The sequence below is a fragment of the Ailuropoda melanoleuca genome, chromosome 8 (genome assembly GCF_002007445.2).
Source record: "Ailuropoda melanoleuca isolate Jingjing chromosome 8, ASM200744v2, whole genome shotgun sequence".
NCBI lineage: Eukaryota > Metazoa > Chordata > Mammalia > Carnivora > Ursidae > Ailuropoda > Ailuropoda melanoleuca.
The window spans coordinates 7,110,304-7,127,912 of record NC_048225.1 but is presented as its reverse complement, the minus strand read 5'-3'; the positions used below and the strand labels follow the sequence as shown (position 1 = coordinate 7,127,912).

At 34.9% G+C, this 17,609-nt stretch overlaps 1 protein-coding gene and 1 long non-coding RNA gene across 5 annotated transcripts in view; one reads left to right on the top strand and one right to left on the bottom strand.

The window, feature by feature from the left end:
- LOC117803310 overlaps positions 1-302 on the bottom strand; it is a 14,853-nt gene extending 14,551 nt beyond the window's left edge. For all 3 annotated transcript variants that reach the window (XR_004626997.1, XR_004626998.1, XR_004626999.1), the window contains exon 1: positions 167-302. This is a non-coding gene — a long non-coding RNA (uncharacterized LOC117803310). The remainder of the gene's footprint in view (positions 1-166) is intronic.
- The window catches only part of RDX (radixin), a 57,607-nt gene continuing 40,245 nt past the window's right edge, over positions 248-17,609 (top strand). Inside the window, exons 1-3 of one of the 2 annotated variants that reach the window (XM_034665717.1) lie at positions 248-380; positions 14,914-14,982; positions 15,806-15,875. In XM_034665717.1, coding sequence (XP_034521608.1) covers positions 15,864-15,875 — 12 coding nt within the window. In that variant the 5' untranslated portion in view covers positions 248-380; positions 14,914-14,982; positions 15,806-15,863. Of the gene's footprint in view, positions 381-14,913; positions 14,983-15,805; positions 15,876-17,609 lie in introns of those variants that run through there. The other variant, XM_019797680.2, reaches the window with a different exon arrangement.

Genomic DNA, 17,609 nt, shown 5'->3' with positions numbered 1-17,609 from the left:
CCCCCCCGGCCTGCAGTTTGAAAGTAAGGGTGTTCAGTTTACTAGAGAGCGTGCGTTCGCCCTAGTGGCAAAAGGGCTGTTGCATTACGGGGTTTGGGGCGTGGAGCCACTCCCGGCAACCGCACCCGCGAGGACAGGCCCGCCGCTCCCCGCCAGCCCGCTCTACCTGCTGCTGCTGCTGCTGCGGGCGGCCTCGAACCCCGGAACTTTGCCCGGGCCTGCGGGCAGCCCGGCGTGGTGTCTCAGAGCCCACCACACAAGTTGAGGACCTTACCGGCCCCCCTTCCCGGGAAGGCTTCTCAACTTCATTTCCGGGCTAACTCCGAAAGAGGGGCGCTCCGTTATTTCAGTTTCAGTAAGGCGCATCACTTCCTTTACAGGTATGGGAGGATTCTTTAACCGTTCCCAATATTTGGTTATTTCCCCCTCTCAAGGAGTGGTGGTGATTAATGAGATTGGAAATGTGAAGTCAATTATACCGGAGATAAATTTAAAAATAGAGTTGAGAATGTGTAGAGGACGTTTTAATCAGTCCTGTGGCACTAAGGCTGGCGTGATGCTAATATACAAGTCTACGATAATAAGGGTTTATTTGATAAAGGAGTACTTAAACATCCACATTGCAATCTATTGTTTACGGAGCATACATTTTTTTAGAACACTAAATACTCTTTTATATTTCAGACGGAGCCCTGAATGAATAATTGCCTTGTTCTTTTGACTGGGTAAATAAATAATGGCCTAATCCATTTGCCAAAACAGCATTATTAGATTTGAGAAGAGATTAATATTCAGGATTGCACTTTTTTTTAATTTCCAGAATTCCATTGCTTTCACCAGTGTTTTATCTTTCAGACTAATATGACAAAAATATGACAAAATGCAGAATACTCCTTTTGAAGTTACTATTAATGCCGTAAAAAGGATTGTACCGACTTTGTTTCTTTGCTTAATCACTTTTTTAATGTAGGATGGAACTTAGTAGGCAGTTGATATATTATTATTAAGGAATGAACAGATACGCGTTGGAATTCTTTACAGTTTTATTTAAATGAGACAAAATTTGATTATGGCATTTAGAAATGTTAAATTCTTGCCCTTGTGAATTATACATTGTTTCGTTCACTCCTGTATCCCTACACATCGAAGAGTGTGTAGGAGAGACTCAAATATTTGTAGAAAAAATATAATTAATTTTGGTGTGGGTAAAGTATGTTGAGTCTGTCCTTTGTTTTAGACATTGTCATTACTTAACTGGAACTTAAACTGATTATTCTTTTTCCTGTGGTGGTAATAAATGACAGACTTTGCTCTTCTCTCACTGTCAGTAGTCTCAGGGAGGGGAATAAGGGTGGTTTCTTGTTGATTGTTTTACCATTGCCAAGAGAAGAATTGGATTTTATTATTCATTTTTATCTTTGGTAGGTTGTTGAAATGAAACTTTATATATTTTTATTTTAATTTCAGTTCTCAATCTTTTAATATAATTTGTGTATAGTCTAATTAGAATCTACAATGATGATGGGAATCTTGTTTTTTCATCCATTTTTAACCTAATACATTTTAACTTAGGCCATTTAAAAGTGGCACATTTTAACCATTATTTCTCAAAGACCCAAGCCTAAAAAAAAATGTGTCCTATGAAGATTGTGGAGACCGAGCTGTGCCAGTGGAGCATACCTGATAGGGTAAAGCTAATATAATTTTATGCTACTTCTGTGAATCTGGGAACTCAGGGAAGTCACCCTGTCTTGTATGGGTTGGGCCTCCAGCAGACCAAAAGCTAGTGGACACTTCCTAACTACCCTGGTGTTACCTTTGGGGTACTGGATTCAGAGGAACTGGGTTGAATTGCTGTTGACTCCCCTCTTAACTCCCTTTGCAGCCAGTGAAGCTCGCCTCTTTCGTGATAGAAGTGGCCAGTCTGACCCCAGGTTGTTGCTCAGTTTCTAGCCTCTTTCACAGAATCCTGCCTTTCTTACTCATTTTAGTTCTTGGTATATTTCTTAATATTAATTTATATTGAACATATATTTTTAAACCATTTTAAAAGACTATAAGAGTAATACATTTTATGACAAACATTAAAAATCTAGAAAGATGTAAAGGGAAAATAAAGTCCTCTTCACTCCCCAGAACCCCCCCCCACCTCTTTCCCACTCATGTTTTTCATAGGTAATTAATTGATATTAGCACTTCTTTCCTTCTGTACAAAAAATGCCAATACTTACGCAGGGATAAACAGACACTTTTTATCTTATATTTATGATTTTAAAGTCTATAAAAATAAGATTATTTTGTAACATTGAAAGGATGTTTATTACTGTGTTAAACATTAATGTTTCTCAGATTTTTATCAGTTGAATGAAATCACACAATGGGATTTCCTATAATCTCAAAAGTGCGTTTATGTGCTTGTGAAGGTGAAGTTCACTTTTTGTTTTCTCCCTAGAGTATGGCGTATGATTGATAGTGAAAAGTGGGGTCCTTTAAAGATATGTGTCTTTGTATTGGGAACTGTTTGAGAAGGAAATATAGTCCGTATGATTTACTTCTTTCCTCATTCCATTTAATACTGAATTCTAGTTTCAGCTTCCTGGAAAAGAAGGGTTCAGTCAGGTTACGAGTTGTATAGAGTTTTTTCTTTGAATAACCCGTATATATATAGAAATCCTTGCAGATTTACTAATTTAAAATACTTAGTTTTACTTAATAGGTAGATGTTATAAATTTGCATATACTTATGTTTTATGTTGTTTTTTTTCCCATTGAAATATATATCAGTTACCCTATCACAGAAATCTAAATTGCATTTTGCAGAGGTTATATATACAAATAAGGGAATGACTTTTTTTTTTTTTTTACATCAAGCAATCTAATGTAGATGAGTAGAATGCTCAAGACATGCTAGGTTACTTTTCTACCTAATTTATATACATCTGAAATAAACTATTTTTGAGTTTTAGTCAAGTTGAAAATAAACTATTTTTGAGTTTTAGTCAAGCTGATTTGTTTGAGAAAGATACTCTCTTTGCTGTTAACCATTTAGAGGAGAGGTCAACAAACTAGTTGGCAGGCCAAATCTGGCCTACTTTCCTGATTTTGTAAATGAAGTTTTATTGAACACAGAAATCCCATTTGGTTATATATTGTATATGACTGCTTTTGTGAGCTATAATGTCAGAGGCCATATATTTTGCAAAACCTAAAGTAGTCACTCTCAGGCCCTTTGCAGAAGTTTTCCAACCACTGATTTGGAGAAAAAAAAATCTTGTCGAAAGAATGTCTTAGGTACAATATCAAAGAAGAAGGTAGCACATTGTTTTGGTTTTTTCCCCATGATTATAGAATTTATAAAGTTATGAATTTCAGTATCAGTAACTGAAACAGTTTTTTCTGAGTTGTAGGTAGTCTCTGTGGGCTTTCAGGACCTTAAATGTTTCTTTTATTTGTGGAAAGTTGAAGTTAAATAAGACTGGCTGCAGGGAAATTGTGAAGTGAGCAATCTTCTTTTTTCAAGGACTTCTGTCACATAAAGTACTTTGGCCTCAATAATAGAAAATTCTCAACCTGGCTTAAATAATGAGGAAATTTATTATCTTACATAATAAAGTCCAGAGGCTCAATAATGACATCAAGGACTCCTCTTTATAATTCTCTGCTCTGTGGTCTTCCCCATTAGCTGCATAGTAAGGCTGTTTTCCTCTAGTTACAGTCTGGCTGCAGCAGGACTCGCATGCCATCCATACAGTGTTACCAAAGGAATGGGAAGGACTCTCCTTTCCAGGAAGTCCCCCAGCAGATGTCTTCTTAGTCTCATAGTCTGGGATTGGGATATATTCCATACCTAACTAGTCACCGGTAAGGGTAATGGAATTGACCTTTCTTAGGACTCTGCTCCCACTAGATTGTTTTCCTTATTCATATACCAAGTGTCTTGGATTCTTTCTTACCCCACCCAAAGTCACATCCAAGATTGATCTGTTGTACATAATCTAGCATGAATATGTGAGTTTATATCTTCTTGGGAACTAAATTTATTTAAATTATGAAATGAAAAGCATTGATTCCTGCTAAAATTCTTTGAAGGCAGTGGTTGACAAACTGTGGCCCATGAGCCAAATGTAGCCTGTTCCTTGTTTTTATAAATAAAGTTTTATTTGAACACAGCACATTTGTTTACATATTATCTATGGCTGCTTTCATGCTACAGCAGCAGAGTAGTTGCAACAGAGACCATATGGCCTTGGAAAACCTAAGAAGTTTATTTACCTGCCCTCCCCTTCCTTTTTAAAGATTTCATTTATTTATTTGAGAGAGAGCAGAAAGAGAGCACCAGCAGGGCGACTGGCAAAGGGAGAGGGAGAAAGCAGGCTCCCTGTTGCGCAGGGAGCCCAGTGTGGGGCTTGATCCCAGGACCCTGGGATCATGAGCTGAGCCAAAGGCAGATGCTTGACTGACTGAGCCACCCAGGCGCCCCTTCACCTGGCCCTTTAGGGAAAAAGTTTGCCAACTTTAAGATAACATATGTACATTTATACTTCTATGTCAAACACTCTTTTATTTGGTGAGTAAGATATGAGAAAGTCACACTTTAGTGGGAATATAGATGTGCTGTACTATAGAATGTGTTAACTACTTAAGTGCTTTTGTGTGTCGGAACAGGAGGTAATATTCAGTGCATCAATGTTCTAAGCAGTGTCTTCTGTGATATGAGTTCTGAGTGTTGTTTCCTCTTTATTTAATCTTCCTATTGTTTCTGTACATTAACTAATAACCTTTCAATAAGTCAACAGAATAGGTGTTGTTTATAACCAAAAATCCTGGCTAGTGCATGGAATGATATGGGCACGTGAGTGCAACAGAGGGACCCTTGATAAAAGGGAGAATGGGGATACAGGAAATCTCAGCCATGCTTAATTGAATCTGGAATCGTTTGGCTTTTACCGAGTGTGTGGGGTGGATTAAACTTTGTCAGCCATTATCAGGACTCCTGATACTTAAGACATTTGTAGACTTTAGGCTTAGAGAAAAACTATAAAATCTTAGTTTGGTTATTAAGCAAAATTGGTGTATGTATACCTGAAGAGCTTGTTACTTTCATCTAATCAACAACCAGTATGATAATTATAGTAACCATTAAAAGTGTCAGATTAGCTGGCCTTTAAATTTAATTTGCTAAGAGTCTTGAATAGAGATGATAGAGTCCTGAACTTCGGAGACCTAGTTGGGAGGAGTTTTTTTTTTTCTCCCCCATGTTCATGTTTGCTGTCTCCTATAGTGTGTTGCTTATTAATATGTTGTTTGGTCGTCTTATAATAATGTAAATGAGATGAAAATATTGCCCTTGACAGTAATCAACAGAAAAAGTCAAATGAATATTATATATAAACTTAATTCACGAACAAAATCTCCAACAAACTTCTGAGACCCTACTGTGAGCCAGGAAGCATTCCAGTTTCTAAAAGGGAGATTTGAGTATCTTGAAAATTAGAAGCTTAATGATGGAACTGCCATATAGCCTTATTGACTGCATGAGAGAGTTTTGTCCAATTTAAGGGATATTTAAGAAACATAAGTATTTTATTCTGTTTTGAAAGTAAACTACTGTAATGTCCGGTGTTTCAAAACCTATAAAGCGTAGAATTATTTGCAAGAATTCAGGTCATTTTGGAACTTTGCTTCTTTCCTGCTGCAAAGGTGACTTACATGATCTGCTTTTACATTTTTAAACACTTACTATATTAGTTTTTGGTGTTTTCATAGGTGTAAAATGAAGAACTTGGACTGGATTTAGCTTTCTTAGCTTTTAGCATTTAAAATTAATCAATGCAAATGGTGGTGTATGAGTTTTTCTGTCCACCTTGGGAACAGTGTAGATCAGGTGTTTCCTTTAAATTTACAGATTTCTTTTAGAAGAGAATCTGAATTCAGTGTAAAACTTTTGTTTTTAATATTGCAATTTTGCTTTATATTTGTTTTGAGTTTTAGAAATTTGCTTTGCATTTTCAGTAGCCTGTAAAAATTGCTTAAAAATGTTGAATATTTCAGTTCCTTGAAAATATCCTTGAGTGAAAATCACTTTCTACATAAGCAAGTACTTAATACATTATTTGGAACTGCATAGCAACCTTACAGGAAATCCATTTACAGAGGTGATTATTATACCAGTATTTTTTTTTTTAAGTTGGCTCCATGCTGGGTGTGGGCTTGAATTCACAACCCTGAGATCAAGACCTGAGCTGAGATCAAGAGTTGGACGCTTAAGTGACTGAGCCACCCAGGCGCCCTGTGATTATACCAGTATTAATGTGTACTTATAACATCTTTAGAGGTAGTCTTTTGACCTGAAAACAACAGAATAATGAGCTTTAGCTTCTTCTTGAAAAGCTCTTGTAATTGTTTGAGATGAGCTTGCCTAGAATGATGTCACAAAAAAAAGCAGAATAGGAAAGCCAGAAGAGCCCCAGGACTCAGGGTTTACAAGGACGTCAGACTTGTTAACTAACTTTATTACTTTGGGCAGGTCACTTATCTGAATCTTAAATTCCTTATTAAAAGAATGAGGGATTGTGATATGTACCTCTCTTGGGCAGAGGGAAGAGAGTAGTTATTATGACGATCAGGTAATAGAGGTAAACTGGCTGAAGAGTGAGTATTCTTCAGGTACTTGCTTCATTCACTACCCTTGTCCTTGGTTTTGGCTTGCTTTGTTTGCAAAATGGGTCTAAAATATTTTGCCCTCTTTGCTTCTCTTACATAGCTAAAGGTGCATTAACACTGCTATTAAATTCAGTATTAACACTGAGCTAAAAATACAATATAGTTCTGTGGTTAATAGAGGTTTTAAGCCTGTGTGTCTGTGAACTTGGATAGGGGAAAAAGTTGCATCTTTTTTTACATGTTTTCTTCCATTTTTAATGTGGGCAACTGGTGGTATTAGTAGTGGCAGAAACTATTTCCCTTAGAAATTGCAGATATTTTCATAGTCTGTTACTGTTACAGAAATAAACTCATAATTACTTGGAAGTTTAATGATTAGATTGACTGGTAAATATTTTTATTTGGAGATTAGTTAAAAAGCACAGATATTACTGTGTCATAAATATGTGATTTTAATATTTTGATAATGGCACTCCAGTATAATTGGAATTATGCAATGTTAATGTATTTTATTTTGTGCATTTTAAAATGCTTTTCTAGGAAGGGCTTCACAGGCTTCACCAGAGGGGTCTATGCAGAAGAAAAGTGATTAATAACTTCTTTATTGTAGATATTGTGTTGATTTGATTGCCAGAGTTACCTTATTAATTCAGTTTATACTTCTCTTTGTTACACTGCATCCTAATACCCCAGTAAATTGGCAAAGGAATTCTTTTGTAACTTCTGGTCTGTGGAGAAACCACAGTTGGTTCAGAGATTGCTTCTATGTCTCAAAAGACAGAAAAAAAAATTATAGTTAGTCATGGGGGAAAAGGATATCTTAAGAGTAAAATTAGGCAGTGTGGTATAAATTATTGAAGCTTCGGTGTAGGTCCAGTATGGACTAGATTTAACACCTGTTTTACCACCTGACAGGTGGGAAGAGTCTGTTGCGCCGCTGACTTAATAGAGCTCAAGGTGTTTAGCATGAGGCTGCTTTTCCATTGTTTGAGGTAGAAAGGCTGTTTTAGGGTCACCCTCAGAGTTAAAGGACAAAGAAGAGAATGTTTCAAATGAATGCTTTGTCTGTAAACATTGTGTTTAGAGTATATAACCATACAGTTAATTCTCTGGAAATGGAAATGTGTATGCTTGCAGCATCTCTTAAAACTACTTGTTGAGTTTATATGTCACTGCCATGATTATGCTTCATTGCTTCTGGGGGAGTCAGTATGGCAGAAAGGTAGGGTAAGACCATTTTAAGAAATTTAGGAAAGTAGGGAGGAGGGAGTAAATTTTTTCTCAGTAATTATGTATTATGAGGGTAGATGGGAAAAGAGTTGATTTTTATTATGTATCTGATAATACAGTGGTTTAGGTGATTATATGTTATCTTTTTTTTTTTTTTTAAGAGAAGAAAGAAAGGAAGACACTGAAAGACAGTGATCTCAAGATGAATCAGTTAGAAGTGGAAACCCAGGACATGTATCTCAGTATCTTGGTTATCTTAGCTTTTCATGTGACATTTTATTAAATTGTCCATTCTGGTACTAACAAATGCTTGTTTCAGGAAAAAACATACTAATGCAATCATGGAAGGATTAGAAAGGCATTACTGAGGTTAAATAGTATTATCATGATATGAATATTTTTCAGTAATAACTAAATTGGCTAAAAACCCAGGGGCATCCTAAAAAATTTAAGGCAGGATTCTTATATATGTCATATTATAAAAGGTTGAAAACAGAGATATAACCGGTTTACTGTAATACGTTTTTTTTAAAAATTCTCATCTGATTTTTAAAATTAGGAACTTAACAAAAATAAGACCCTGATTAGTATTAAGCGCCCAGTTATGTATATCAAGATACCATGTGTAAGGATGCCCGCATTTTACATAGTTAAAATGAGTGACTGCATAATCATTTATCCTAATGTAAATGTTGACACAGTCGTAATGCACAGAAAACCTGTAATAGCCCATCATGTTATAACATAGTTTCAACATTGTAATTTTAATCATTGGCATTTATAATGAGTACTGCTGAGAATATCTTGCTACAGATTACTTTCTTTTGTATTTCTTTATTTCTTTGGGGTGTATTCCAAAAGCAGAATTTCCTGTTCAGAAAAAAATCGAGCTTTTGTTAATATTGACAACTTATTTTCTAGAACTTTTGAGCCGAATTATGGTGCTACTAGCAGTATTTATCTACTTGTTTAGTGATATTGCCTCATCAGTACTGGCATGTATGATTAATAATTATTTTGCTAGTTTAATGAGTATATAATCAGTAATACCTTAAAGCCATTTTGATTTGTGGTTTTAATCAGTAGTACAATCGTGCATTTGTTTTGTAAAGAGTTTGCAGAGTTTGTCTTTTAACCATTTATTGAGTGGGGTCTGAGTGATATCTTTATATATTTAATTATTTCTTTACTTCCATAGTAACTTTTTGTTATGACTGTTGGATATTTTTCTATTCTGTTACTTTTATTTTGCTATTTATTTTGTTCTAAGGGTGTAGGGATTTTAAATAAAATATATTAATCTGTTTCCATCATTACGTATATATCTTAGTCATTTTTTTCCCTCGAAAATTAGAATTTTTTTTAAAAAGTCTCTTTTTGAAAAAAGATTCACCTGCTTAGATTATAGTAAATATTATGGTGAAGTTCTAGGTCTGACTCCAGTTTATTAGAATAATTTTGTTCTTTCATTTGTTTTTCTTATTACAGAAGCTCTACATTTTCATTTTAGAAATTTACAGATTCATGTTAATTCAGAGAGACTTGATATTTTGGAGTATAATCATATTAGTGTTTTCATTTATACTTTTAAAAAAGAAATGTGATGATACTGTATGTATGGTTTTATAACCTGCCTATTTAGTAGTTTGTGGATATTTTGCCATGTCACTTATTATTTTTTGTAACATTTTGATTGGCTGCATTGAAATCTAGCAGAGCCTACAGATATACCATGGTTCACTTAACTAATACCTCAGTATTATATACACTTTTATAAATAACACTGTAACTAGAATCTTTGCAGCTCTAACATTGTACACATTTTTATTATTTTCTTTGGGTAAATTTCTACAAGTGAAATTATTTAGCACTTTTTAAATATCAAATAGGGGAAGACAGGTGGGTATGTGGTAGAGTTCTGGACTCTAGGGTAGGTGTCACAAGACTGTTTGGCCAATGATTACCTGTATGACTGAGAACAAGAAATTTTCATGCACTTGACCTTGTATCTTCAGCTGTAAAGTAGCCATAATGTGACCTGTCTTGTCTCCTCGGATTTTTGTTAGTAGAGAATTAATGTATAAGAGCATACAACTGTGGAGTCTTCTCTAAGTACAGAGCATTGTTGCTGAGTAATCACATTGTGTTCAGCTGGTAAATAAAGCGGTAGAACCTTATTCTTTTTCTCAGATAATTTGTAATTAACTGAAATAAAACAAGGTGGATGGGCTGCCTGGGTAGCTCAGTTGGTTAAGTGCCTGCCTTCGGCTCAGGTCATAATCCCAGGGTCCTGGGACGGAGTCCTGCTTGGGGCTCCATGCTCAGCGGGGAGCCTGCTTCTCCCTCTCCCACGCCCCCTGCTTGTGCTCCTCACTATTTCTCTCTCTGTCAAATAAGTAAATAAAATCTTTAAAAAAACAAAAACAAAAACAAGTTGGAGACCAACCTGATTTTTAAGAGACAAACACTGGTCTGAAAACATGCATTTTTAGAAGTCCACCATATCCTTATTTATGGAGGCTTTTTGTTAGCTGCACCCCCCCACAGTTCCTATAGTTGAGTTAGGTTTGTTGGAGATTTTAAAAGTTTAGTTTGCTTGTGTAAAAACCTGGTTTTGTGTGTGTTGGCCTATGATATATTTATTCTTTTATGTTTGCAGAGCTCTCTTATTAAACCTAAAACTTTAATATCCATTTTTTTCCTTGAAAGATCCTTTTTCTAGAATACAACTTGAATTAACTCTAGTATTGAAAACTTGGATAAATCATTTTTTAAGGGAAAAGGAGAAAAACCTACCTTTATTTCATTCCAGGATTAATATATAACTTCAAAATTTCTGCAAACCTACATACTTGATATTTATTTACCTGCCTAGTTGGCCCTGTGTTTCTTAACTACTTTTTCTATAACTTGAGTGCTTTAACTTAGTTTATATAGTCTGGCGTATAAGTCTCCCTTTCTGTCCCTTGTTCTTCCTTGCTGATGAGATTGCACAGGAAGGATACAACAGCTGTGTGGTTTAATAAATAACATGATCAGGACCTTTGGGAGCTCTCCTGAGTGTCTTCTCCTTCTTTAGTGTGTAGCTTTGGGGTAGATCTGGTAATGCAATACAAGATCGACAAGTTAATGTAAAAATTGGCCTAGGACAATTAAAATTCCTTAAAAAATTATGTATGTATGTATGTATGTATGTATGTAATCTCTGCACCCATCGTGGGGCTTAAACTCATGACCCTGAGATCAAGAGTCACATGCTCCACTGCGCCAGCCAGGTGCTTCTTTTAAAAAAAAAAAAAAAATTTTTTTTTTTTTTTAGGGACACCTGGGTGGCTCAGATGGTTAAATGTCTGCCTTTGGCTCAGGTCATGATCTCCAGGTCCTGGGAGCCATGGGAGGCCCATGTCTGGCTGCAGCTCAGCGGGGTGTCTGCTGCTTCCATTCCCTCTGCCTCTCTCCCTGCTTATGCTCTCTCTGTCTTTCTCCCTCTCAGATGAATACCTAAAATCTTTAAAAAAATAATAAAAAGAAATTAAAAAAAATTTTTAATTCTTAATAGTCTGGTACGAGCAAACTTGAAATACCTTTGTAGCGATATATATATATATATATATATATATATATACACACACACACACACACACACAACTCAGGGCTTGCAGGACTCCCACATTGGGTAGTGGCTTAGAGACATGAGCTTTCTGTCCAAAATTACAAACTCTATAAAGAAATAAACCATAATGAACTGAAAACAGAAAAATTTTATAGTGACAGAAAATAAACATAGGAATCAAAGGAAGATTTAAAACAAATTATAAAATAGCATAGCATTGTTAAAATTTTTTTACAAAGCTGAAAAGGTTTCTAGAAATAAAAATATATGATTATCAAAATGCTGAACTATTCAAGAGGTAAAACATTAAAAACAACTGGAGAGAATTAGTGATTAGAGGAGTGTTGCACAGAGATAAATGGAAAATACAAAAAAGTAGTATGGATTAGAGAATAAAATATGCAGTATGTGTCCAGTGAGAATTGCTGAATGAAAAGAGAATGAGAGAGACAATGGCTTAATAATTTTCCAGAATTTAAGAAAAGCGCGCATCTTCAGAATAAGGAAGCTTACCAAATCCTGAACAAGATAAGTAAAAGCAAACCTGGAGAACACCCCCCCAAAAAATTCCTTAAAGCAGAGAGAAAAGGCAAATTATCTCAGATAAATGAGTTAGATTGACAGTAGATCTCTCATCAGCAGTAACAGATGCCAGAAAAATAATGTCCTCTGAATGCTGAGGGAATAACAGTCAATTTAGAATTCTACATGCAATTAAATTATTACTTAATGGAAAAAGGAAGTATTCCCTGGAGAAATAACAGTTCTAAACCTATACTCACCTAATAGCATAGCCTAAAAAAAATATAAGTTAAAAAGTGACAATTTATAAGAAGAAATTAACATCCACAATCATACTTGGGAAAAATTAATATATTTTTTTCTCAAGGTGCTTAAGTAGACTAAAATGAGCAACAGTAGGGAAACTATAAACAAAACATTAAGCACTTGTTTTGGCTTGATCTAACTTACCAATGCAAAACGTACATTATTGTCATTTATAGCCAGAACAGTTAGAAATGAAATTAAACTGACCATGTACTAAACATGAAGTCTTAATGAATTCTTTGACTATGATATAGTAAAGTTAGAAATAAATAATAAAAGTGCTTTGTTCCCAGACTTGTAACCATTCCATTTGAAAATTAAAAAAAAAATTTCTTAGTCATGATTAGAGATCAAAACTGGAAAGGGAAACTTGGAGAGCCAGTGAAAAGACTGCGTATAAAAACCTGTGTGGGAAAACAGTAAAGTGATACTTAGAAAAATGGTATTTTATTTTTTTTAAATTCAATTAACTGACATATAGTGTAATAGTTTCAGAGGTAGAGATCAGTGATTCATCAGTCTTGTATAATACCCAGTGTTCATTATATCACATGCCCCCCTTAATGCCCATCACCCAGTTACTCCATCCCTCCGCCCACCCTCCTCTAGCAACCCTCAGTTTGTTTCCTATAGTTAAGAATCTCTTATGGTTTGTCTCTCCGATTTTGTCTTGTTTTTATTCTTCCCTCCCTTCCCCTATGATCCTCTGTTTTGTAAATTCCACATGAGTGAAATCATATAATTGTCTTTCTCTGATTGACTTGTTTTGTTCAGAAAAATGGTGTGGTTTTAAATATAAGGCAAGACATTTAAAAAAAAAAAGTGCTCCCAGAAATGGAGATTTATATTTGTGTTTTTAGGAAATCTGTTGTTGATTTGTTCTTTTCTTGGGCTTGAAATTACTATTTAAAACAGGCACATTGACCTGACATGCCTTTGGTACATGTGAGTTTGGAAAGCTCACAGAGTTCATTTGGTAAGTGGTTTAAGCATTAAAAAAAGAGGCAAATCTAGAAGAGATCTGGTTTTAAAAAAAACAATGCAGTGGTTGCACTGTAGATATTAAAATATATTCCCACAGTACAGATAGGGAAAAAAATTCCCGGTGTTTTATATGAATGGGTAGTGTGGTTTGGGATAAAAATTTTAGTAATAGTATTATATACTGATTCAAAAAGTGTTTGTATAATCTGTCTTATTTGTATGAGGAGTTTAAAGAAATTCTGTGCTCTGTGAAATAAGGGATGAAGGAAAAAGTATAGTTTCAATACTTTATAGATCATTTTAAAAAACATTTAAGTGTACTAATGTTATAAATATATACTTGATTACTTTATATATTCAAATGATAAAAGTTTTTTAAAAAATATTCTGGAGAAAATAGGGGGATACTTTGTATATGGACTGATCTTATATTTTAACATATTTAGTTTATGACCTTGATGCACATACTAGAAAAGAAAAAAAATGGGAATTACTTAGATAAAATTTTAATTTTAGGGATTAGAAAATGAGCCACAGAGTAAAGCCAACTAATGAAAAGAAAAGTGATGAGGAAAAAGAAATTAACAAAAAAACAGTAAAAGAAACAGATCAACGAAACTGGAAGATGGCCCTTAGAACCAATAAACTAAGCAGACTTCTGGCAACATTAATCAAGCAAAAGGGAAGGTATAATTTAACAGCATTAGGAATGAAAAGAGGATCATAACTGCCAACGTAGTAGATAAAAAAATCATGAGGGAATACTGTGATAACTTTTTAGAAATATGTCACCAAGACTTGTAGAAAATCAGATTTGGCTATAGGGTAGAGATTTAAATGTTTTGGCCATGTTACATTTGAGATAATCTAGACATTGAGCAAGGCAAGTTAGCCAAGCACGTTCTAGAGATATAGATTTGGGAATTACTAACTTATAAATGATGTGAAAAGCAGGTCAGTTTTGAGGATGTTTTAAGACCTGAGATGATAAGGATGAACAAGACAACAGTAGTGGGATGAAAAGAGGATGTGGAATGAGAAGATAGGTCTGAAGTACATTTAGGTTCATGAAAGTAGGTGACTGACTGTAAGGAGGGAGTGTTAACATTTTCTAGCTAAGAGTTAAGGAAATGAATTTCATAGCTCAATTATTAGATAAAAAAATATCTCAGGTGGAAGTTTCTTTTAAAGAGAGGTTTATTTGGCACCTGATTGAGTAAACTGTAGGGAAATGATGTTCCATTTTTTTTTTCGATTTGGGGAATTTTCAGGTGCATTGTAACATATTAAAAAGCAGTTGACACTGAAGTTCTAAAGCAGAATTAATTGTATATTAATTTAGTTGATGCTGTATAATGGATGAATTTTCTTGGCAGAGATAATATCAATGGAAGCTGATTTTCAAGTAATAATCTAATATACCTCACTAAAAGTTTTCAAATTGGAATAATATGTCATTTTTTCTGGACAACTAATAATGATTAAGAATGTCAGATCTTTTGGTTGGTTTGTTAGATGTTTTTAAGAACACTTACCCTAAGACAATATAGCATGATGGTTTTCTTGGATTAGGATTCACTTGTTTTGCTTTACAGGGAGAAGATAAAATTTAACATTGGTCCCAAGGACAGCTCTAAATTTCATTGAAGGCCACGAGCTTGCTGGTGAGTAATGTGCAAATTGCTAGTGTGTATTCTGTGGCTGTTTAATACGCCTTAGGTAAATAACTCAATGTATTTTTACTCAGATTTTTTAAACTTTGAAGAAGAAAAAGTTATCTTCTTAGAGTTTACATTAATCAGAATTTCCTTTTGTCTTTGTCAGTACAGAAAAAAGGTTGAAAAGTGTTCTTGAGGGGCGCCTGGGTGGCACAGCGGCTAAGCGTCTGCCTTCGGCTCAGGGCGTGATCCCGGCGTTATGGGATCGAGCCCCACGTCAGGCTCTTCTGCTATGAGCCTGCTTCTTCCTCTCCCACTCCCCCTGCTTGTGTTCCCTCTCTCGCTGGCTGTCTCTATCTCTGTCGAATAAATAAAATAAAATCTTAAAAAAAAAGTGTTCTTGAGTTCATCTCTTTAGAATTTGAATCTATATCTTCCTCCTTTACTATCCCTCTCCTCTCCCAGTCTGGGTGTAGAGGTGAACCGGATGCAGAGACAGCGTTTGGGTCCTTAGCAGTCTTGCTTCCTTGCTATGCGTCGTCTCTGAGTAAATTAAAACTTTCGGTTGGTGATCGTTATGCTTTTGATTATGTTGTTTGAGATATGTGCTATTTTAAATTACAGCTATAAATATTTTTAGAGAAGGTAAAATGATAGTAAAAGACATGAAAATTAGAATAAGAGAGTTCTGTGTTACTTTTTTTATTTTTAGAGAGCTCTGTTAAACTCACAGTTTAAAATGTTTTAAGTTTTATTCTATACAAATTATATTAAAATCAAGACAGTATATAAAAGTAATAGATCCATTATGTTTTTTTTTTAACTGAAGGTGACATCAGAATTCATAAAAGTGAATTTTTAAAGAAGGTGACAAAAAGAGAAGGAAAATGCCGAAACCAGTAAGTGTGTTCTACTTTTACCACTACTTACTTAATAAAATATCAGGAGCATTAAATTCCTTTTGGCACAAGGCAGAATTTTATGGTAGAGTCATTGGGAAGAAAAAAGCACTGATACTGCTGTTGCTTGTTTTAGATTAATGCGGCTACAGTGAAGTACTCTGAGCCAGTGACGAGGAGGTATAGGTCGCGTTGCAGTTAAGATGAAAATTCATGGGTTCTGGAGCTAAACCGTCTTAGTTCATATCCTGCCTCTGCTGCTTCCCCTCTGTGACTTTTGATAGGTTACTTCAGGCTCTCCAGTTCTTAATTTCCTTCTATAAAAAATGCAGACATGACTAGTTCCTTACTTACGGGAGTTTGGTGAGAATTAGAAGAAATTGGTACACATTCACTGCTCAGTAAATAGTAACTTCATGTTACAGGAGGAAGTAATGAGAAGTTGGAAGGATCCATGCATGAGTTTTCTCATAATTCTAGCTTCGTTGCTAGTGATACTGATGCTGATATTATATAGTCTTTTTTGTTTTGTTTTTTTAATTTAAGGGGGTGTGTATGATTTTACTTAGCTTTATAATTATATAGTTCTTGACTAAGTTTTATTCCTTTTCTCTTGGCATAAATGTTTTTAAATTTCATATAACAATTTTGGGATTTTTTTTCAATTTTTTTTTGGCCAGTTATCTTTTTTAAGAAAATCAGTGGTTATAGCTATTGGAGTTTTCTGACATGAATATCTCTTCGGAATTACTTTAAAGACTCAGTAGGTAGGTTACAAAGTGTGATTTTGCATTGTTGGAGGGAGAGAAGAATGAGACGAAATAAAAGGCATAAACATCAGAAAGGAGGAAGCATTTTTTTTTTTTATTTGCAGATGGCATATTGTTTATGTAGAAAATCTTCAGGAATCTAAAAAACAACACTAGAAATATAATTGAACTTAGCAAGATTGTTGGACACAAGGTTATATTTTTAAAAATCAGTAGCCTTTCTTATATACTATATATAGCAAAATTTGAAAAATGAAGTAAAAAAAATCCATTCGTAACAGCATCAAAGGCATAAAATACTTAGGCATAAATTTACTGCTTTTCTGGGTGTCAGCCAGCAGCAAGGGAAGAAAAAGCATGCTCACTATTTTATGCCGAGGCCCAGAAGTGGCCTGTGTCTCTTCTGTCCTGTTCTGTGGGTGAGAGCTTAGTCATGGAGCCATATCTAATTGCAAGAGACCTTGAGAAATGTTTTGTAGCTCAGTAGCCATATACCCAACTATAATTTTGTTAGAATTTGGTGGTCAAACAGCAAGCAGTCTACCACAGTCACATGGTTAGGTTAAAGGAAATAAATCATATGATAAATTGAACAACTGTTCATGATTTAAAAAACAAAAACCCAACACTTCTTTTTTTTTTTATTTTAAAGATTTTATTTATTTATTTGACAGAGATAGAGACAGCCAGCGAGAGAGGGAACACAAGCAGGGGGAGTGGGAGAGGAAGAAGCAGGCTCATAGCAGAGGAGCCCAGTGCAGGGCTTGATCCCAGACTCCAGGATCATGCCCTGAGCCGAAGGCAGATGCTTAACGACTGAGCCACCCAGGCGCCCCAAAAACCCCACACTTCTTAAGCTAGGTGTAGAAGAAACTGTAACCACAAAAGCTCTTTTTAATGTGTTAACAGTGGGAGCTTTTTTTTTTTTCTTTAAATCAAGAACAAGACAAAAGATGCTATCATT